The sequence below is a fragment of the Pristiophorus japonicus genome, chromosome 3 (genome assembly GCF_044704955.1).
Source record: "Pristiophorus japonicus isolate sPriJap1 chromosome 3, sPriJap1.hap1, whole genome shotgun sequence".
Taxonomy (NCBI): Eukaryota; Metazoa; Chordata; class Chondrichthyes; family Pristiophoridae; genus Pristiophorus; species Pristiophorus japonicus.
Window position 1 is genome coordinate 38764690 of NC_091979.1, and position 23443 is coordinate 38788132.

Consider the following 23443-nt stretch of genomic DNA (forward strand, 5'->3'; position numbering starts at 1 on the left):
CTCTTTTCTCCCCCCCCACTCTCTCTTTTCTCCCCCCCCACTCTCTCTTTTCTCCCCCCACTCTCTCTTTTCTCCCCCCCACTCTCTCTTCTTTTCTCTCCCCCCCCACTCTCTCTTCTTTTCTCTCCCCCCCCACTCTCTCTTCTTTTCTCCCCCCCCCCCCCACTCTCTCTTCTTTTCTCTCTCTCTCTCTCTCTCTCTCTCTCTCTCTCTCTCTCTCTCTCTCTCTCTCTCTCTCTCTCTCTCTCTCTCTCTCTCTCTCTCTCTCTCTCTCTCTCTCTCTCTCTCTCACTGGCACGAATGGCTGCAGAATTCTCCCTGGCTGAAGCACTTTCACACAAGTAGGAAGCTGGTTTTCTTGGCTTATAAATGTTTATTCAGGTTGGATTTATTTGTAGAAGTATAAATAAGGATTTATTGTCGAATTTAATGAGTTCCCTCCCCCCCCCCACCTCGTTCTGGACGCCTAATTTGTAACCTACGCCTGATTTTTTAATGTAGAACAGGTTTTTTCAGTTCTACAAAAATCTTCACTGGCTCCATTCTACTTTAGTTTGGAGTACATTTTCACTGGAAACTTTCAAATCAGGCGTCAGTGGCCGGACACGCCCCCTTTTGAAGAAAAAATTCTGTTCTAAACTAGAACTGTTCTACCTGACTAGAACTGCAGAAAAAAAAATGTGGAGAATTGCGATTTCTAAAATAGTCCGTTCTCCACCAGTTGCTCCTAAAAAATCAGGCGCGAATCATGTGGAAACTTGGGCCCTATGTCTCAGAATAAGGGGCTGCCCATTTAAAACTGACTTGAGGAGGAATTTCTTAGGGTTGTAAATGTGTGGAATTCTCTGCCCGAGAGCTGTGGAGGCTGGGTCATTGAATATATTTAAGGCGTTGATGGACATTTTTTGAGCAATAAGGGTTATGGGGAGCAGGCAGGGAAGTGATGCCGAATCCATGATCTGATCAGCCATGATATAAAATTGCAGAGCAGGCTTGAGGGCCTGCTCCTATTATGTTATGAACTGTTAAGATTCATAATCTCCATAGATTTATACTGTACTCTTCCAGCTATAATCTAGTTTCTGTCCTAACAGTGACCCTGCTGGTCCAATGCATGTACCATCCTTTTACTAATCTCGCTATACTGAATTTAGCCACAACAACTTGTATTTATATCGTCCTTTTTTTTTTTAAAGTAGAAAAATGTTTTCAGGCCTTTCAGAGGTGTGATCAGAAATAAATAGATACTGAGCCAACGGAGGTGATATTGGGGAGCATGATCAAAAGCTTGGCCAAAGCTGTGGGTTTTACGGAGGGTCTTTTTAAAGGAGGAAAGGGAGGTGGAATGGAGGAAGGGTTCAGGCAGACAATTCCAGAAGATTGGACCCAAAACATCTGAAGAAAAGCCATTGCATGAGATGCTCTGGCTATGATTTGAATGGGTAAGAATGGAACCAAGCGAGGGCAGTTCCACTGAGCTCAGCCGCAGAGGGGAGGCGTGATGGCAGATGGTGTAGTCATCCATATTAAAGGCTGCGGAGGGATAATGTGTTGTCCTTTGTGACTTTTGTTTAGACCAGTTTGGTGTTGAGACGAGGGCAGAAACCTGGTTGGAACAATTTTTCGAAAAGGTGGGCCTGGATTTGGTAGTCAACAACACATTAAAGAACTTTGGAGAGGTTGGAGATGGGGCGGTAGTTTGCAAGGGCAGAGGGGTTGAGGGTGGGTATTTTTTTGCAGAGGAGATTATGACGGCGGTTTTGAAAGGGAGGAAAATCTATGCAAGGAGAGGGAACCATTTACAATGTCAGCTAACATGGGGGCTATATCAATAAGAGCTAAAGGCTAGAAAGCTGGGTGTTTAAAAGCACAGTTTTAAGTGACCTGGTTGAGGTTTATTTCCAGGGGCAGACACAAAGGAAGTGGGATTGCTAGGGGGGAAATGTGGATGTTGAGGGATATGCGACAGTAGATGTCCTTGTCTTTGATTGAAATCAAGGAACTGGTGACGCCACAGGAGATTGCAGGGTCTAACGGTGGCTGTGAATATGGGTAGGAGAGTTTATATAAAGCAAAGGATTTAGGTAGGGCAGTGAACTGGGAGGAGAGTTGAGATGGAGATTGAAATCCCTGAGGTTAAGGAGTCAGTTTGTGCTGAGGCAGTACAGCTCTGGGTGGGTGTTGGTAGATGAGGATTTTAAATGAGGGGTGGAGAAGGCACCAAAGGATTCTGGGGAGGCGGGGTGGGGTAGAGAAAGAGACCAACATGTGATGAGGTCCACTCCATCACTCTGCACATGATGGCAAGAATAGCCTGGCAGCGAGGCTTCAGTAAGGAGCAGCGTGCTGCTACCCATGAGCTAGGTTTGTCAAAGCCAGCATATTAATGCATTAATCACAGGAAGGACCATGTATGTGAGTGCATGGGCATTCTGGAGGGAAATGTAGAGGTGCAGTGATTGTTGATCCAAGGGAGCCAGTGGTAGGTGGGGTAAGCAGGGCAGGAAGGAGGTTGGCGAGAGTTGCAGATTTCTACTGTCCTTTTGTGTGAAGGTGCTTCTTGACTTCCATCTTAACGGCAAGGCTCTAATTTAAAGGTGATTCCTCACCAGAGGAAATGGTTTCTCTGTCTACATATTGAATTATTTTATCATTTTAAATACCTCGATTTTGATGTACTCGAGTGAAAACAAGCCAAGCAACCTGTCTTAATTTAACCTTCAGTATCATTCTGGTGAATCTGCACTGCACCACCTCCAAGGCCAATGTATCCTTCCTGCAGTGCCCAGAACTGAACGCAGTACTCTAGATGGGCTCTGACCAAGGCTCTATACAACTGAAGCATAACTTCTTGCCCTTTGTATTCCAGTCCTCTTGAGATAAAGGTCAGCCAACCTGCCATTAGCCTTGGGTATTATGAGTTTTAGTTTGTGCATTGGTAAAAGATTCTTGGATGTATTTTCATTCCAAAAAGAATAATACATTTAAGAAATGAATAATTTTAAAGTCACCCAAAAAATAATGTCAAACTCTTCTTACCAGCCTTCCATAAACTCCAAATTGCCCATTGCCGCTGCATTGTGTGTCTCGGGTTCCTGCTTGCCCTTCATTCCCATGCTCACTGACCTATATTGGCTCCCTGTCCCAAAAGCGGATCAAACTTTAAAAACCTCCTCTTCAATTCCCACGGAATCTCTGCAAATCTCCTCCAGCCTTTTATCCCCTTCAGTGTCCTCTGGTCCTCTAAATCTGGCTTCCTGTGAATTATTCCTGTTCCACCTTTGATGGTAGAGCCTTCCAGCTACCTCATTCTCTACTGCTTTGTAACTCCATGCCAAATCACCTCTGCCACTCCCCACCTTCCTCTCCACCTTTTAACCTTCTGAAAACACAATATCCTCGAAGCTTTCGTTGAGCTTTCCTTGCCCTCCTGCAAAGGATTGGCACCTGGTGCTTTTGTGTGAAGGGCCTTGGGACATTTTTCGACATGAAAGGTGCTACATAAATGTAAGTTAAATAAAGCTTTACTTTTGAAGTAAGAAGTATTTTCAAAACTACTATTAACACTTGCTGGTTAGCGTGCAGTGCAACATGCTCTGCAAAAGGAAACACTGTACGTTGCTATTAAACTGGATTGAATACTCTCCTCTCCCTACTTGTGGTTCAAATAAGGCTTCAATTAATTGAGTTATACAGTCTATGAAGGTGCTAGGTTTGATTTTTTTTCCCCAATTAGGCAGTCTCCTCCATGGGAGCAGTAGGGAAGCTATAATGAGTTTGGTGTCTTTGATTAGACAGTGATTCAGAGTTACCACTCCTGATTTCTGCTGGGAGTACAAAGGCGAGAACAGATTGGCCTACTGCTGATGCTTACACATGAAGAATGGACACTGGGTACCCATGAAACTGTTCTTCATCAATCGAGCTCCCTCAGGAAAGGAGGAATGGAGATTATATTGAGTCTGGGAAGGAGGAAAAAACCTTTTGGATAAGCACTTTGTATTTATTTATTTTTGAACTATTTTTTTTTTTTCCTTGCAGTTCGTTGAAGACTATGAGCCTACTAAAGCTGACAGTTATAGGAAAAAAGTTGTTCTGGATGGTGAGGAGGTCCAGATAGACATCTTGGATACTGCTGGACAGGAGGACTATGCGGCTATTCGGGACAATTACTTCCGCAGTGGGGAGGGTTTTCTGTGTGTCTTCTCAATAACCGAGCAGGAATCTTTTACAGCCACTGTTGAATTTAGGTAAGTAGTTAGAGTTTGAGTTTGTTTGCTTTTGGCAGCATTTTATGTAGTGCAATTGTGCACTCCTTCATACCATGTCGAAGCATTATTCATGGTCATGAAGTCCTAATGAATTGCACGTGTCATACATTGTGTGCTGACATACTGTACCACGGAGCTGCATGAAATTACTGCTTCCTTGCTTTTTTGGGAATGGGGAAAGGAAAAAGCTGTTTGTTCTCCGAGAATTAAAATTGGAGGAGAGTCGGCCTGTGCTGGTCTTTTGTATCTTCTAATCGAAGGGACCAAAGCCCCCAAACATATCCAACCAATATGCATAGATCCATTCTACTTTCCACCTTCTCATCACCTCCCTCAATCACTTGTTTCCCCAAGAGCTCATCCAACCGTCTCCTAAAACCCATTTATGCTTTCTGTTTCATTGGGCTTCTCTGGTAATTTATTCCACAACTCTGTTTGGTTGAAAATTATCTGCCCATTGTTTTTTCTTAGTAGTAACATTCCTGGTATTGCAACAATTCCCAATGAATAATTTGTGTCTTTTTTTTCTGACTTGTGGAAACCTATCTTTTTGAGTATTTTACATGTAGAATTTGTTAGCTCAATGTGAAGTGCACTGTTCCCATAGGATCATAGAAACATAGAAAATAGGTGCAGGAGTAGGCCATTCGGCCCTTCTAGCCTCACTAAACCAGAATCCAGAGAGCTTAGTTCAAATGGCATGGAGATATGCAAGTTTGTACAGTGGTTGGGTTTAACCAGCTAAAGGCAAGCAACTTGCCAATATAGGGCATTGGTAAGCTTCCTATAGGAAGGGAAACAAGTTTCAATGGTTTCCTGATGCCGTGCCTTCAAAGGGAGGTAAAATGGCAGCTTTGTGCGTCATGTTCCTGCTATGCAAACTTGGCCCTATGGAGATGATTTGAGAATGTGATTCAGTCCGGAAGGATAATAAATGGTGGATGCTTGATGGCTGGTGGTACCATGCCACCAACTTCATCTTGTTTCCTCCACAGATTCCTGTTTATAAATGGCTGCCATCTCAAATTATTACAGTGCTTTTAACATAGGCTACTGACTGTCCTAATCTCTCTGGTTATGAGCTAGAAGCGCATATAATTTATTAATTGCCTGAGCATACCAAATGCTATCCAGTGTAGAAACTATCTCCTTTCCTGTGAGGCCATTGGCGAACAGTCTGCATGGTACTGGTTATGGGAGTACTCTTTCAGAGCACAACTTATTTTGGGTGTTGCCTTCAGACTCGACTATTCCAACAGTCTCCTGGCTGACCATCCACTCTCTGTAAACTTGAACTCATCCAAAACTGCTGCCTGCATCCTAACTCTCAGCAAGTCCTGTTCACCCACCACCCTGTGATTGCTGACTTACATTGGCTCCTGGTCTGGCATTGCCTTCATTTTAAAAATTCTCATCCTTGTTTTGAAATCTCTCCGTGGCCTCATCCCTCCCTGCCTTTAGCTAGAAAGGGATGATGTATTTGAGGGTTCAAAGACAGAATCTATTTGGTTAGAATTAAGGAACAATAGTGGAACTATTGCACTAAGTGTATACGATAGGCTACCAAATATTGAGCAGAAGCAAATTTGAAGACGCATCGCAGAAAGATGCAAGAACTTTAGAGTCGTGATAATGAGGATCTTCAATTATTCTAATATAGACTGGGAAAATAACTAAAGGGCAAAGTCATAGAAACATAGAAAGTAGGTACAAGAGTAGGCCCTTCGAGCCATGGCTGATCATGCAACTTCAGTACCTCATTCCTGCTTTCCCTACCCTTTGATCCCTTTATCCGTAAGGGCCACATCTAAGTCCCTTTTGGAATATATCTAATGAATTGGCCTCAACAACTTTCTGTGGTAGAGAATTCCACAGGTTCACAATTCTGAGTGAAGAAGTTTCTCTTCATCTCGGCCCTAAATGGTTTACCCCTTGTCATTCAACTGTGCCCCCTGAGTCTGGACTTCCCCAATATCGGGAACATTCTTCCTGCATCTAACCTGTCCAATCCTGTTGGAATTTTATGTTTCTAGGAGATCCCCTGTCATTCATCTAAATTCCAGTGAATATAAGCTCAGTCGATCCAGTCTTTTTTCTTGTGTCAGTCCTGCCATCCCAGGAATCGGTCTGGTGAACCTTTGCTGCACTCCCTCAATAGCAAGAATGTCTGTCCTCAGATTAGGAGACCAAAACTGCACACAATACTCAAGGTGTGGTCTCACCAAGGCCCTGTAGAACTGCAGTAAGACCTCCCTGCTCCTATACACGAATCCCCTTGCTATGAAGGCCAGCATGCCGTTTGCCGCCTTTACTGCCTGCTGTACCTGCATGCCTACCTTCAATGACTGATGTACCATGACATCCAGGTCTCGTTGCACCTCCCCTTTTACTAATCTGTCACCATTCAGACAATAATCTGCCTTCCTGTTTTTACAACCAAAGTGGATAACCTCACACCTATCCATATTATACTGCATCGGCCATGCATTTGCCCATTCACCTAACTTGTCCAAGTCCCCCTGCAGCCTCCTAGCATCCACCTCTCAGCTCGCACTGCCACCCAGCTTAGTGTCATCTTCAAACTTGGAGATATTAGTCAATTCCTTCATCCAAATCATTGATGTATATTGTAAATAGCTGGGGTTCCAGCACTGAACCCTGCAGCACCCCACTAGTCACTGCCTGCCATTCTGCAAAGGACCCATTTATTCCCACTCTTTGCTTCCTGTCTGCCAACCAGTTCTCTAGCCACGTCAATACATTACCCCCAATATCTTGTGCCTTAATTTTGAACACCAATCTCTTGTGTGGGACCTAGTCAAAAGCCTTTTGAAAGTTCAAATACACCACATCCATTGGTTCTCCTTTATCCACTCTACTAGTTACATCCTCAAACAAAACTAGGAAGATTTGTCAAGCATGATTTCCCTTTCATAAATCCATGCTGACTTGGACCAATCCTGTCACTGCTTTCTAGATGCGCTGCTATTAGATCTTTAATAATTGATTCCAACATTTTCCCCACTACAGATATCCGGCTAACTGATCTATAATTCCCTGTTTTTTTTTAAAGTAGGGTTACATTAGCTACCCTCCAATCCATAGGAACTGAACCAGTCTCTATAGAATGTTGGAAAATGACTACCAATGCATCTACTATTTCTAGGGCCACTTCCTTAAGTACTCTGGGATACAGACTATCGGGCCCTGGGGATTTATTGGTCTTCAGTCCCTTCAATTTCCCTAACAATTTCCTGACTAATAAGGATTTCCCTCAGTTCCCCTTTCTCGCTAGACCCTCGGTCCCCTATATTTTCGGGAGGTTATTTGTGCTTTCCTTAGTGAAGACAGAACCAAAGTATTTGTTCAATTGGTCTGCCATTTCCTTGTTCCCCATTATGGATTCACCTGATTCTGACTGCAAGGGACCTACATTAGTCTTCTCTAATCTTTTTCTCTTCACATAGCTATGCAGTTAATTTTTATGTTCCCTGCAAGCTTCTCCTCATACTCTCTTTCCCCCTCCTAATTAAACCTTTAGTCCTCCTCAGCTGAATTCTAAATTTCTCTCAGTCCTCAGGTTTGCTGCTTTTTCTAACTAATTTATATGCCTCTTCCTTGGATTTAACACTTTCCCTAATTTCCATTGTTAGCCACGGTTGAGCCACCTTTTTTTAATTCTTGCGCCACACAGGGATGTACAAATGTTGTAGTTCATCCATGTGATATTTAAATGTCTGCCATTGCTTATCCACCGTCAACCCTTTAACTATCCTTCTCCAGTCTATCCTAGCCAATTCACGTCTCATACCGTTGAAGTTTCCTTTAAGTTCAGGACCCTAGTTTCTGAATTAACTGTGTCACTCTCCATCTTAATGAAGAATTCTACCATATTATGGTCGCTCTTCTCCAAGGGGCCCCGCATGACCAGATTGCTAATTAATCCTCTCGTTGCACAAGACCCAGTCTAGAATGGCCTGCTCTCTAGTTGGTTCCTCGACCATATTGGTCTAGAAAACCATCCCTTAAACACTCCAGGAAATCCCCCTCCATACTATTGCTACCAGTTTGGTTAGCCCAATCAATATGCAGATGAAAGTCACCCATGATAACTGCTATACCCTTATTGCACGCGTCCCTTATTTTTGTTTGATGCCATCCCAACCTCCCTACTACTGTCTGATGGTGTGTACACAACTCCCACTAATGTTTTCTGTCCTTTGGTGTTTCGCAGCTCTACCCATCTAGATTCCACATCGTCCACTCTAATGTCCTTCCTTACTATTGCGTTATCTCTTTTAAGCAGTAATACTATCCCATCTCCTTTTCCTTCCTGTCTGTCCTTCCTGAATATTGAATACCCCTGGATGTCAAGTTCCCAGCCTTGGTTACCTTGGAGCCATGTCTCTCTAATCCCAATTACATCATATCCGTTAACCGCTATCTGCGCAGTCAATTCATCCACCTTATTACAAATGCTCCTCTCATTGAGACACTCAGCCTTCAGGCTTGTATTTTTTAACACTTTGTCCTTTTTAGAATTATGTTGTAATGTGGCCCTTTTTGATTTTTGTTCTTGATTTCACTGCTCTCCACTCTTGCTTTTCTCTTTCCTACCTTTTGCTTCTGCCCCCTTTTTTTGCTTCCCTCTGCCTCCCTGCATAGATTCCCATCCCCCTGCCTTTTTAGTTTAAACCCTCCCCAACAGCACTAGCAAACACTCTGCCTGGGACATCTGTTCTGGTCTTGTCCAGTTGCAGACCGTCTGGTTTGTACTAATCCCACCACCCCCAGAACTGGTTCCAATGTCCCAGGAATTTGAATCCCTCCCTCTTGCATCATTCCTCAAGCCACGTATTCATCTTAAATATCCTGCTATTTCTACTCTGACTAGCATGTGGCACTGGTAGCAATCCTGAGATTACTACCTTTTGAGGTCTTACTTTTTAATTTAACTCCTAGCTCCCTAAATTCGGCTTGTAGGACCTCATCCCGCTTTTGACCTATATCGTTAGTACCTATATGCACCACGACAACTAGTTCACCCTCTCCCTCCAGAATGCCCTGCAGCCGCTCTGAGACATCCTTGACCCTTGCACCCGGGAGGCAACATACCATCCTGGAGTCTTGTTTGTGGCTGCAAAAATGCCTAACTCTGCCCCTTACAATAGAATCCCCTACCACTATAGCTCCCACTTTTTTCCTGTGCAACAGAGGCACCTGTGGTGCCATGAACTTGGTGGCGGCAGCTGCTGCTGCCTTCCCCTGATGAGTCATCTTCCCCAACAGTAGCCAAGGTGGTATATCTGTTTTGGAGGGAGATGACCACAGGGGACCCCTGCACTACCTTCCACTGCTCTTCCTGATGGTCACCCATTCCCTATCTGCCTGTGTAACCTCTACCTGCGGTGTGACCAACTCATTAAACGTGTTATTCACGACATCCTCAGCGTCGCGGATGCTCCAGAGTGAATCCATGCGCAGCTTCAGTGCTGCAATGTGGTCTGTCAGGAGCTGCAGCTGGATACATTTCCTGCACACAGTAGTCGGACACTAGAAGCCTCCCTGATTTCCCACATAGCACAGGAGGAGCATGACACGGGTCTGGGCTCTCCTGCCATGACTTAGCCATTAAATTACTTAATTTGGCAACATTGACCAGATTTCTTACTGCTAAGAAAAAGAAAAAAGATATAGAAAGAAAACTACTAATCACTCAACCAGCCAATCACTTACCCTCCTTGGCTGTGACGTCACACTTGGATTACTTTTTACTTCTTTCTTACTTTTGACCCTGCTGCCGCTGCTTCCCTCGCAGATCTGCCCGCTCCCGCTGCTGCTCCCGATTTAGTTTGATCTGGGCCTCGAGCCTCTGGCTTTATTGACGTGCTCCGCTGCTGCCGCTTCCCTCCAGTCCGCCCGCTCCCGCTACTGCTCCCGACGGGGAGGAATTGCTGAAATGTGTACAAGAGAATTTCTTGGTCAGTATGTTTCCAGCCCAATGGGGAAAGAAGCAGTATTGGTTTTAGTGCTGTGGAATGAAGTGGGACATGTTTCAGTGGGAGAGCATCTGGAGAACAGTGATCATAATATCATGAGGTCTAGAGTAGTTGTGGAAAAGTACAAGGAAAAATCAAATGTGAAAATATTCAACTGGAAGAGGGCTCATTTCAGGCAGTTGAAAAGGGTTCTGGCCCAGATGCATCCCATTGGAATCAAAGATTGGCAGGTAAAACAGTAAATGAGCAATGGGAGGCGTTCAGAGAGTAGATGGTTAGGGTATAGACTTTACACATTCTCACAAGGGGGTAAAGAAAGAACATCCAAGCTTGGGGTTCCCTGGCTGACTAAAGATTTTCAGCTAGAAATTCAGTTTTTGGCTATCTTTCCCCCCTCCCCCCTCAGTTATTTTACAGACAAAATATCTCTTTAAAAACGTTGCCATTTTTTAAGGGGGTAAAATTGGCAAAAAATGTGTCCGACGGTAAAAATCGGCATTGCACAAGGATTCACGGTGGAAACCATGGTCCTCGCCAACTTTAGCCTGAGGCCTATCACCGCCAAAAATACAGGCCCTGGGAGAGGAGAAAACAAAAATTGCAAAAATGAAAAAAATCAGAACATTCACTGAAAAATAATTTAAAAAAAAACTTCAACTTGCCTTTTTTGTAGGCCTTCATACCTACTGCTGTTTCTGGGGCTTTAATGCAGGTTTTTCTTGGGCGTTTTTTTCCCACCCTGAGTACAGGTTCTCCGAACGGCCAATTTTAAACGTGCGTTTTGTTTTGGTGTTGCACTTGGTCGATCCACTTTTTGCCGATATTTCAAAGCTAACTTTGACTAATTTAGGTGAGTACCTTTTTTTACTGGCAAAATATCGCCAAAAGAAAACATGTGCAAGGCTGGCCAATTTCTCCCCCATGGAGATCAAAATGAAACCGAAAAGGGAGGCTTATGATAAATGTCAGGTTGATAATTCAGTAGCGAACCAAATTGAATACAAAAAGTACAGGGAGAACTGAAAAAGGAAATATGAGGGGCAAGAAGAGAGGATGCGAATAGATTAGTGGGTAACATAAAAGGGAACTCAAGTCTTATAAACACAAAGTAAAAGGATAATCAAAGGAAGGATGGGCCTGCTTTGGGACCAAGGAGGAGATCTTGTGGAGATAGAAGGCATGGCTGTGGAACTAAATTGAGTACTTTGCATCTGTCCTCCCTAAAGAAGAGGATGCCGCCAATGTCACAGTAAAGGAGGAGGTGGTAGAGAAATTGGACAGGATAAAAATAAATAGAAGGTACTTAAAAAGTTGGCAGGCTACAAAGTAGAAAAGTCACCTGGTCCGGATGGGATGCATCCTGGGTTACTGAGGAAAGTAAGAGTGGAAATTACAAAGTCTCTGGCCACAATCTTCCAATCCTTGGATATGGGAGAGTTGTTGGAGGACTAGAGGTTTGCAAATGTTACACCCCTGTTCAAAATAAGTGTGAGGGACAAACCCGACAAATACAGACCCATCGATCTAATGTCAGTGGGAAATTTTTTAAAGACATTAATCCAGGACAAAATTAATTGGCACGTAGAAAAATATGGGTTAATAAATGAAAGCCAACATGGATTAGTTAAAGATAAGTTGTGTTTGACTAGCGAGATTGAGTTCTTTTGAAGTAATGGTGAAAGTGGATGAGGGTCGTGCGGTTAATGTGTATATGGACCATCAAAAGGCGTTTCATAAAGTACCACATAATAGGCTCGTTAGCAAAATTTAAACCCGTGGGATTAAAAGGGCAGTGGCGCTGTGGATATGAAATTGGCAAAGGGGCAGAGAGCAGTGATGAATGGTTGGTTGTTTTTCAGACGGGTGGGAAGTGAGCAGTGGTGGTCCCCAGGGGTCAGTAGAGACATTCTGCTCTCTGAATGACCTGGACTTGGGTATACAGGGCATCATTTCGAAGTTTTCAGATGAGACAAAACTGGAAATGTACTCAACAGTAAGGATGATGGTAACCAACTTCAGGAGGGCATTGACTGGTGAAATGGGCAGACACATGGCAAATGAAATTTAATGCAGAGAAGTGATTCTTTTTGGGAGGAAGAATGAGGAGAGGCAATATAAACTAAATGGTACACTTTTAAAGGGTGTGTACACACCTTTAAAGGTGGCACAATTAGTTGAGAAGGCTGTTAGAAAGGCATTTGGGATTCTTCATTTCAAAAATTGACACTATCTTGCACCAATGGTTCTTCTACAGTCACGTTAAGGTACTAAACTGTGTTCTTCTCTAAAACAGCAGCAGTCCTTTAAGAGCTGCTACCACACTGGATTTTGTACTGCTTTGCAGCTTCCCAAAGCATGATTTGCATGTGCAGGAAGTATTTAGAAATCCAGGGAGGCATTAGCATTGCAATGTTTTAGACCATCCCTCCATCCTATTGGTGCAGCTACACCTGTGCCCCTAGAGAGCTTGGTACTGATTTTGCTGCCCTTGTGACATTGCTGCTATTGTGCATTCTGTCAACCCAGAGCTGCAGTTCATTTTTTTTAATGTATTTTTAAAAAAAAGCAAGCTATCTAAATTTTTTCCTTTTTTGGAGGAGAATTGTCGTATTTGTGGATACTTGAGTTTATGCAATAGAACACCTAGCTGATGTGAAGAATTAGTAAATTTTTTGGGGAAAAAAAGGCAGATTCTTCTCAAAACCAAGTCTGAAAGATATCCATCTGATTTTTTTTTTTGCAGTTCTCTTTTCTACCTAGGTCCTTTTTTATTTGTCTCGTCCCCTGCCCCCCTTCTTGACATCATCCACACTTTCTACTGGCAGGACTATCTGATTCGCGGCCCCCTCAATTGACAACATTATCAATAATCTTATCTTGACTTACTAAGACACATTTGTGTTGTGGAGCAAGATCCCTCCCTCCAAGCTTGGCAATTTGCCGACTGCAAATACCCTGAATGAAAATAACTATTGACTCAAGTTTTCTCCAAGTGCTACAATTACTCTTTGATTTACTGTGCTCTCTTTTTAAAAAGTGCATCGCATTTGAACTTCAAAAAGTTTTTAAGATCGGACCCCAGGCTAAAGATAGCAGATGTGTGAAAACATTTAAGTAGATTTTAAGATCAAATACTGTCCTTCCCACCAGTCCACTTCAAGCTACTTCTCTTGTTGCTGCCTGCATTCCCTGTAACAGCTCTATATTTTATATGTGCCTATTTGCGTACCTAGATTTATGGTGCATTGGATCTTTACAGAGTAATGCCACTTTTACATTGGGTTTGTACAATAAGAATGTCACCAGCTCCTAACAAGCCAGTCTTGGGTAGCATGTGGCAACTGCAAAGTAACCATACTGGATTTGCATAAGCCAGCTACCAGGAGACCTGGTAATCTACACTGAAGTTAATTGTGTTTATTTGTTATAGTTTTTGTTGGATATAAATTTCCATACGGCAAAGCCCCACAAACAGTAAAGAGATAAATAATCGGTTAGTGTTGGTTAAGAGCTGGGAGTTGGCCAGGACAACTCCCCTACTCCCCTCTCTGAATAATGTCATGGGATCTTTCACATCCACTTAAACATCTGAAAGAACAAAAGAATTACCAACAGAAGTAGGCCATACTGCCTCTTGCCTGCTCCACCATTCAATAAGATGATGGCTGATCTTTGACCTCTACTCCACTTTCCTGTTTGATCTCTATAACCCTTGATTCCCCATGAGACCAAAATTCTATCTATCTCAGCCTTGAATAAGCTCAATGATTCAGCATCCACAGCCTTGTGGAGCAGAGAATTCCAAAGATTCACAGCCCTCTGAGTGAAGAAATTCTCCATCTCAGTCTTAAAAGGCTGACCCCTTATTCTGAGACCAATGCCCCCTAGTTCTACTCTCTCCAGCCAGGAGAAACAACCTCTCAACATCTACCCTGTCAAGCCCCTTAAGAATCCTATATGTTTCAATGCGATCATCTCATTCTTCTAAACTCCTGAAAGTATGGGCTCAATCTACTCAATCTCTCCTCGTAGGACAACTCTCATCCCAAGCATCAATCTAGTGAACCTTTGCACCACCTCCAAGGCAAGTATATCTTTTCTCCGAGATAAGGAGACCAAAACTGTGCACACTACTCCAGGTCTGGTCTCCCCAAGCCCTGCACAATTGTAGCAAGACTTCCTTACCCTTGTACTCCAACCCTCTTGTAATAAAAGACAGCATACCATTTGCCTTCCTAATTGCTTACTGTACCTGTATGCTAACTCACTGCTTCCTGTACATGGACACCTAAATCTCTCTGAACACCTACATTTAGTAGTTTCTCACCATTTAAAAAAAAAAAATGTTTAAAAAAAAAAAAAAAATTCTTCCTACCAAAGTGAATAACCTAATTTCCCCACGTTATACTCTGTTTGCCCACTCAGTTAACGTTGGCACTTTGCAATTTCACAGCCCTCCCTGACCATTATTTCAAGCTGAACCAGACTGTTTGCAACCTCGACATCCTTTTTTGACCTAAATGATGTGCTCACGTCCCTGGGGTGTGGCTTGAACCCACAAGCTTCTGACTCAGAAGCAAGAGTGCTACTAATGAGTCAAACTGAAGCTTGTGGTGCTCTGTGGTTGCGTTGTACTGTAGTATTGCACGAAAAAAATAACTTGGCCTATTCACCCTGTTCGTAAATTCCAGAGCAGGATCCTAAAGGATCCACAGACAAAGAGCAGTGCTTGGTCTGAACTTTTTACTGGCTGGTTATTATAGAATTGTAGACATTCATGGCACAGAAGGAGGCCATTATGTGTTCCATAACCAGATGATTTCAACAGCATATGGTTGTCTTCCATTTACTAAAAGGAGCATTATAAACAAGACATTGCAGCTGCAAACTTGAAGATTTAATCACTTAACATAGAAACATAGAAAATAGGTGCAGGAGTAAGCCATTCGGCCCTTCGAGCCTGCACCACCATTCAATGAGTTCATGGCTGAACTTGCAACTTCAGTACCCTATTCCTGCTCTCTCGCCATACCCCTTGATCCCCCTAGTAGTAAGGACTACATCTAACTCCTTTTTGAATATATTTAGTGAATTGGCCTCAACAACTTCCTGTGGTAGAGAATTCCACAGGTTCACCACTCTCTGGGTGAAGTTTCTCCTCATCTCGATCCTAAATGGCTTACCCCTTATCCTTAGACTGTGACTCCTGGTTCTGGGCTTCCCCAACATTGGGAACATTCTTCCTGCATCTAATCTAGATACTGAGTAAAGCTCCCTCTACACTGTCCCATCAAACACTCGCAGAGCAGGTACAGCCTCACCAAGGCCCTGAAAAACTGTAGTAACGCCTCCCTGCCCCTGTATTCAAATCCCCTCGCTATGAAGTCCAATATGCCATTTGCTTTATTAACCGCCTGCTGTACCTGCATGCCAACCTTCAATGACTGATGTACCATGACCCCCAGGTCTTGTTGCACCTCCCCTTTTCCTAATCTGTCACCATTCAGATAATAGTCTGTCTCTCTGTTTTTACCACCAAAGTGGATAACCTCACATTTATCCATATTATACTTCATCTGCCATGCATTTGCCCACTCAGCTGACCTATCCAAGTCACTCTGCAGCCTCATAGCATCCTCCTCGCAGCTCACACTGCCACCCAACTTTGTGTCATCTGCAAATTTGGAGATAATACATTTAATCTCCTCGTCTAAATTATTAATGTACAATGTAAACAGCTGGGGCCCCAGCACAGAACCTTGCGGTACCCCACTTGTCACTGCCTGCTATTCTGAAAAGTCCCCCTTTGCTCCTATTCCTGTCTGCCAACCTACTTTTTAATTTAATTCCTAGCTCCCCAAATTCAGCTTGTAGGACACCTTCCCGCTTCTTACCTATATCGTTGGTACCTACATGTACCATGACAACTGGCTGTTCACCCTCCCTCTCCAGAATGCTCTGCAGCCACTCCGAGACATCCTTGACCCTTGCACCAGGGAGGCAACATACCATTCTGGAGTCTCGGTTGCGGCCGCAGAAACTCCTATCTATTCCCCTTACAATAGAATCCCCTATCACTAAAGCTCTCCCACTCTTTTTCCCGCCCTTCTGTGTAGCAGAGCCACCCATGGTGCCATGAACCTGGCTGCTGGTGCCTTCCCTTGGTAAGTCATCTCCCCCACAGTATCCAAAACGGTATATCTGTTTTGGAGGGAGATGACCGCAGGGGACTCCTGCACTACCTTCCTGCTCTTGCCTTGTCTCTTGGTCACCCATTCACTATCTGTCCTAACCCTTACCTGCGGTGTGACCAACTCACTAAATGTGCTATCCACAACATTCTCAGCATCGCGCATGCTCCAGAGTGAGTCCATCCGCAGCTCCAGTGCCGTCATGTGGTCTGTCAGGGGCTGCAGCTGGACACACTTCCTGCACACATAGTAGTCCAGTGTCTCTGACTTCCCACATCGCACAGGAGGAGCATGACATGGGTCTGAGCTCTCCTGCCATGATTAACCCTTAAATTAATTTACTTACTAAAATGTACTTAAACACCAAACAGCTACTTAGTTCGCTGCCAATTAAACCAATCTCAGTCAGTCTAAAAGAGAGTTATACTTACCAGTCGAACAGCCAACCACTTACCAGCTTGGCTGTGATATCGCCTCTCTATTTTGCACCTCTCTATCTTTGTCTGCAGCTGGTTGGGCTGGTCTCTGGGCCTCCTTCTTCTACTCGCACTCCTTATCAGCTGCTCTAGTGTCAGCACTGGTAGGAAAAACAAGACAAAACAGCACCTGCCACCCCCACTTGCCTGAATTCACCCACTTACCAAACTCACGAATGCCACTCTTTGCTGCTGCACTCCATGCTCTGCACGAGCTGCCTCTTTGTAAACTGTATCTAGGTCAGATGACTCACTACTGGTCAGTTGTTTACAGAACTGGTTTTAACTAGCTGCTAATTGCCTCCTACTAGAGAGTTGCCTTGTTTTTCTCTGCCTCAACCTGAAAGATTCCCAACTATTTAACTTTTCCCCTTTAAATTAAACTGCTACTTACTTGGAAGCTACTGGCAATTGCCACTAACAATTTACTCCAGCCTCCAAATGGTTTAAAGAGAATAACCCTTAAAACTCACCCACTTACCAAACTGACGAATGCCACTCTTTGCTGCTGCCTTTAATACATTAAACATTGAGACGGCAGTGCAATTCCATTTACAGCACTTTTAATAGCTGAATTTCCTGGTTGGAGTTGATACAAATCTGAGGAATGGGCCATTAGTATGTAGGTGGGAAATAATTATTACAAACGTATTGAAGTGTGACTTTAGTGTCCACAATATAATCAGACGTATGTTGGGGCCATGAACATAAATGGACTTGTTTTCAGATGGTTGTGAGCAGATGGCCTTGGAGTGTGGCAATAAATCTCAATTTTGAATTTTTTTTTTGCTCCAACTTTTTTCTAAATGACAAAGTATAATACAAATTTTGATTAAGTCATCTGTTGCCTCCATACCTTTGTCACTAATTCCGCAGCCCTCCCTGACTCTTATTTCAGGCTGAACCAGACTGTTTGCAACCTCAGCATCCTTTTGACCCCCAAGCTGAGCTTCTGACCCAGTATCCTCTCTGTCAGAGACTGTCTGCTCCCGCCTTTGTAGCACCGGCCGCTTCTACTCCCACCTCTGCTCATCTGCTGCTGCAACCTTCATCCGTGACTTTGTCACCTCCAGACTCAACCTCCTATGCTCTCCTTCCCAGCCCCTTGTCCTGCATACTCTAAACTTTAGCTCATCCAAAATGTTCCTGCCCATATATTGGCCTGTGCTAGATCCTGATCACTTGTCGCCCTGTCCTTGATGACCTATGTTGGCTCTTGGTCTCACAATGCTTCCAATTTAAAATTCTTATCCTTGTGTTTAAATTCCCATCTCTGCAACCTCCCCCAACTCCCGGTATGCCCGAGAAGGTACTTCTGAACACAGGATTAGCCTTGGTATTGGCAGGGGATCTGCATTTGAGCCATCTTTGGCAGCAAACTGTATCTTTGATTTATTAGATTTCTCTTTTTTAAAAAAAAAATATAAATGGTGTAGTTTTCGGTGCAAGCCCAATGAGAGCCAGCATTACAACATTGGCACATTTAGCTCGCACAGATCTTGTTGTATTGGTGCCACATAGTCATTCCTTTCTCTGTCCTACCCAAACTGAAACATGTTTGCTAGTATGGAATATTTTGATAGATGAAGACTGATCGAGTTTATTGTATTGAAGTGCCACATTTGTAGTATTTTAAGGGATACCGGTGTTCTACATTAACCATTGACTGCCTTTTGAGAGCAACCAATTATCATTTGCTCTGTATTTTCTGACACCTGCCCCCTTGTACAAGTGATTGCAAGTTTATGTCTTTTTTTTTTATGCCCTTTGTACACAAGATTTTTTTTTTAAAATTCAACCTTTTCTATATTTGGAGCCCTGTTACCTGTATGAGTGATTGGACCACTTGTAATGTTCTTCAGCTTACAAAATACATTTATTTTGGTATATTTATTTCTTCCCTGCTCGGCTATGGGTCAGTGGGTAGCATACTCGCCTCTGAGTCAGAAGGTTGTGGGTCAAGTCCCACTCTAGGGACTTGAGCACATAAATCTAGGCTGATGCTCCAGTGCAGTGCTGAGGGAGTGCCACACTCAGGTGTGCCGTCTTTCGGATGATACATTAAACTGAGGCCCCATCTGCCTTCTCGGGTGGATGTAAAATAGCCCATGCCACTATTTTGAAGAGCAGGGGAATTATCCCTGGTGTCCTGGCCAATATTTATTAATATAACAAAAACAGATTATCTGGTCATTATCACATTGTTGTTTGTGGGAGCTTGCTGTGCGCAAGTTGTCTGCCGTGTTTCCCACATTACAATAGTGATTACATTCCAAAAGTACTTCAATGGCTGTAAAGTGCTTTGAGATGTCTGGTGATTGTGAAAGGTGCTATACAAATGCAAGTCGTCTTTTCTTTTTCTCCTCCCCCCCCCCCCCTCCCCCCCCCCCCCTTCCACACATCCAAGTGTACAAAATTTAGTCAGTTGAAAATACTCGAGCTTTTGAACACATTGCTGGGGAATACGCACATAGTTACTCACTTTGAGCAGTTCTGGGGCAATGGGAAGTGAGACTTGCTCTGATGACCTCATGAACAAACTGATTTGTGTTGAGGTGCTCTTGCGTTGATCCCGTTGAACTGTGCAGCCGCGCAGAGGTCTGGAGGTCCCGCGCAGGTTGCTCAGCGGCTGTTAAATGGAAGAACGTGCACGTGCGGAAATTTGAATAGGCCACGCACCCAAAAAAGAAATTCACGGGAAAATTGCTTGTAATGTACTTTATCCCCCAATACAAATGATCAATTAAGATACTCATTGAAGGTTATCCACTTTGGTGGCAAAACCAGGAAAGCAGGTTATTATCTGAATGGTGACATCAGTAAAAGGGGAGGTGCAATGAGACCTGGGTGTCATGGTACATCAGTCATTGAAGGTAGACATGCAGGTACAGCAGACAGTAAAGAAAGCAAATGGCATGCAGGCCTTCAGAGGGGATTTGAGTTTTGGAGCAGGGAGATCTTACTGCAGTTGTACAGGGCCTTGGTGAGACCACACCTTGAGTATTGAGTGCAATTTTCGTCTCCAAATCTGAGGAAGGACAATCTTGCTATTGAGGGTGTGCAGCGAAGGTTCACCAGACTGATTCCTGGGAAGGCAGGACTGACATATGAAGAAAGACTGGATCAACTAGGCTTATATTCACTGGAATTTAGAAGAATGAGCGGGGATCTCATCGAAACATATAAAATCTGATGGGATTCGACAGGTTAGATGCAGGAAGAATGTTCCTGATATTGGGGAAGTCCAGACACGGGGGTCACCGTTGAAGGATAAAAGGTAAGCCATTTAGGACTGAGATGAGGAGAAACGTCTTCTGTGGAATTTTCTAGCCCAGAGAGTTGTTGATGCCAGTTTGTTAGGTATATTCAAGAGGGAGTTAGATATGGCCCTTACGGCTAAAGGGATCAAGTGGTATGGAGAGAAAGCAGGAAAGGGGTACTGAGGTGAATGATCAACCATGATCTTATTGAATGGTGGTGCAGGCTCGAAGGGCCGAATGGCCTACTCCTGCACCTATTTTCTATGTTTCTATGTTAATGTACAAATCTATTGGTGATTCAGATTTTGTCTTTTGTTGTCCACTCTGCATACGTTGCCTCCTAAACCGGTTACAGCTAGTGCGTACTTATGAGCCACTTTTAAACAGATTGTCCCAGTTTTGTAATCCTGGTGACTGGTAATGACTTGTTCATGACTGGAGTTTAGTTATTTCAAGGTGTCAGCTGCAGAGATGGAAAAGATAACTCAAAGGAGTTTTTGGAAAATCCCTGTTTACATTTGTTTTCTCCCCCATGGCGACTAAATCAAATGCAAGTTTTTAATCCCACTGAAGACATCCTGTTTTATTTTAAAAGCTGGATGATTATGCAACTCCTAAAACATTCTGCTTTATGCACTAAAAAGAGCTTTTCAAAAAAAAATTCAGTTTGTATTTTAATGCTACCAAATGCTATTACTGTTCAATGGCACTTTAGTAATTGGTTTGGCTGCGTGGTTAAGTTCAGTAACTTGCTTTCAGTATGACCTTTCTCTAGAAAGAGTACTACTTTAGCTACTGATATCAAACTGAATATACACAATGCAGATAGTCACTTGGTTTTAAAAATTTTTTTTTAAATTGCTTAGTTCCAGGCTAAATGTCGAGCTTGAACTAATAATGATGGAACATAGTGGTTTACTGTGTTGAAGGCAGAAGGGGGGAGAGGAGGAGAGGGGCTGAATCACATCTCGAACTAGGTCAAGTCAGTCGCACAAATGTATTAGGTCAGTAATGGAATGGTTAAGCAGTATGATTGTAACTTTTTTTTTTAAACTGTGCTAAAAGGGGAAGGGAAGTCTGAGCGATTGGGAAAGGTAATGTTTTTTTTTGAATGCAGCGCTTTTATTCTTCCCTGCCCCCTTCCAACCAATTGCTTTGAAAACCTGTTTTTTTTTTTTTATAATGCCGTTTAAATTTTTACCCTTGTGGAGGCAGACATTTCACATGTGTACTTCCTTCCACAGCTGCTCCAGTGACATTTGGTGCAAGGATTGTTTGCATGTGAGTTGGACCAGCTCCATTGTCTTTTTTTAATAGGAGCCAAGGCTTGCACTCTGGAGACTGATCCAGAGTTGCCTGACACTAGTAAGCCCTCTGCTGGCTAATGTGCAGCAGTACCCCATTAAGTAAGGCCTGTCCAAGACTCCCAGAAGGTAAACAGCTGTTCTAGGATGAGTAACATCCCCTGGCCATCTGTTCAATGGACACTGTTGCAATTCAAGGGAAGTTGAGATCCAAAATGATGGTCTCCATGATGGCAGAAATAACAGTGAATCAACTTTAATTTAAAAAAAAATTATATTTGTCTTCCAAGATGGAGGTAAGGAAAGTACTTCTCTCTCGTTAATCATATAAAGTATGTACTAAAAGATATAATTCTACTGCTGTTACCTTTTTTTGAAAGTTGTGAACAATCACAAGTATGTGCTTCAGGTTATAAACTGCTGGATTATCTCATTTTTCTAACAGCTTGATTGTAGGATGTAAGCTGTGAGTTTGGTATATCTGTAATACCAATGAAATGAAGCCGAAGCTGACTTTTAATCCCAACAGATGAGGAACTTATTTCTTTAACTTTTTGAGGTGATTGGGAAAAGAACCAAAGGCGACCTAAGGAAGGACTTTTTCACGCAGCGAGTGGTTAAGATCTGGAATGTACTGCTTGAAAGGGTGGTGGAGATAGACTCAATTTTCTCTTTCAAAAGGGAGCTGGGATAAGTATCTGAAGGAAAACAAATTGCAGGGCTACAGGGAAAGGAGAGGGGGACTAGCTGAGAGTTGGCAAGGGCTTGCAGGCCGAGTTGCCACCTTCTGTGCTGTAACCATTCGATGATTCTGACTATTAAAGAGCAGGCCTGTCCTTGATATAAAAACAGAAAATGCTAGAAATCTCAGTGGGTCAGGCAGCATCTGTGGCGAGAGAAACCCTTATCACTCATTCTGACCACTAGTATCGGCTACTTCCAGACAGCTTTTCTGCAGCTGCTTGGCAACTAAATTCACTGTATTTTGACTGCATTGAGTTCTGACGATGGGTCATCGATTTGAAATGTTAACTCTGTCTCTCTCTCTCCATAGATGTTGCCTGACCTGCTGAGATTTCCAACATTTTCTGTTTTTATTTCAGATTCTAGCATCCGCAGTATTTTGCTTTTGCAGTCTATGTCCTTGAGCTGTTTTAGCAAAATATACACGAGCTTTTGTTCACATTTTCTCCAGTCCGCTTCCACTGCTAATGTGTGCCTTTCCGTGAGCTATCCTTCAATGCTGACTTGCAAATACAGCTTTCATCACTCTTTCTGACCACTAGTATCGGCTACTTCCAGCCAGCTTTTCTGCAGCTGCGTGGCGACTAAAATTACTGTGTATTTTGACACTGCATTATGAGCTCTGTCTCCAAACTGAAAAGAATTAACTTGCATTTATGTGTAGCACCTTGTGTCCTTAAAAAAAAAAAAATGTCATAGTGCTTTATAACCCTGGATTAAATTTGAAGGACTGTCACCATTTATATAGGCAAATGTGGCAGCTAACCTGTATATGGCATGGTCCCATTAGCAGCAAATGAGAAGGCACACGTTGATCTGTTTTTGGTGGTGTTGGTTGAGAGGACAGAGAATTCCCTGCTTCTCTTCAAATAATAGCTTGGCATTTTTTGCATCTACCTGAACAACCCTGCATTTAAATTCCTTCATGTCCTCGCCCTTTGCTATCTCCTCCAGCCCTAAAATTTTCCCACTGACGACACTTTTGCGCATCTCCCACCCCCAACCCTTTACTGGTAGCCGTGCCTTTAGCCACCTAGGCCCAGTGCTGTGGAATTCGTTCCCTAAATTCCTCTGCTTCTCCTCAAGAAATTCCTTTAAACCCACATCTTTGACCACATTTTTAGTTAAACCTCCTGATATCACCTCCTTTGGCTGAGTGTCCATGTTTTTTTTTTTACTTGCATCTCTGTAAAACTCC

General features: G+C 43.2%; 1 protein-coding gene across 4 annotated transcripts in view; it reads left to right on the forward strand.

The window, feature by feature from the left end:
- ralba (v-ral simian leukemia viral oncogene homolog Ba (ras related)) overlaps positions 1 to 23443 on the forward strand; it is a 63220-nt gene that overhangs the window by 30542 nt on the left and 9235 nt on the right. For all 4 annotated transcript variants that reach the window (XM_070875284.1, XM_070875285.1, XM_070875287.1 and 1 more), the window contains exon 3: positions 4042 to 4250. In XM_070875284.1, coding sequence (XP_070731385.1) covers positions 4042 to 4250 — 209 coding nt within the window. The remainder of the gene's footprint in view (positions 1 to 4041; positions 4251 to 23443) is intronic.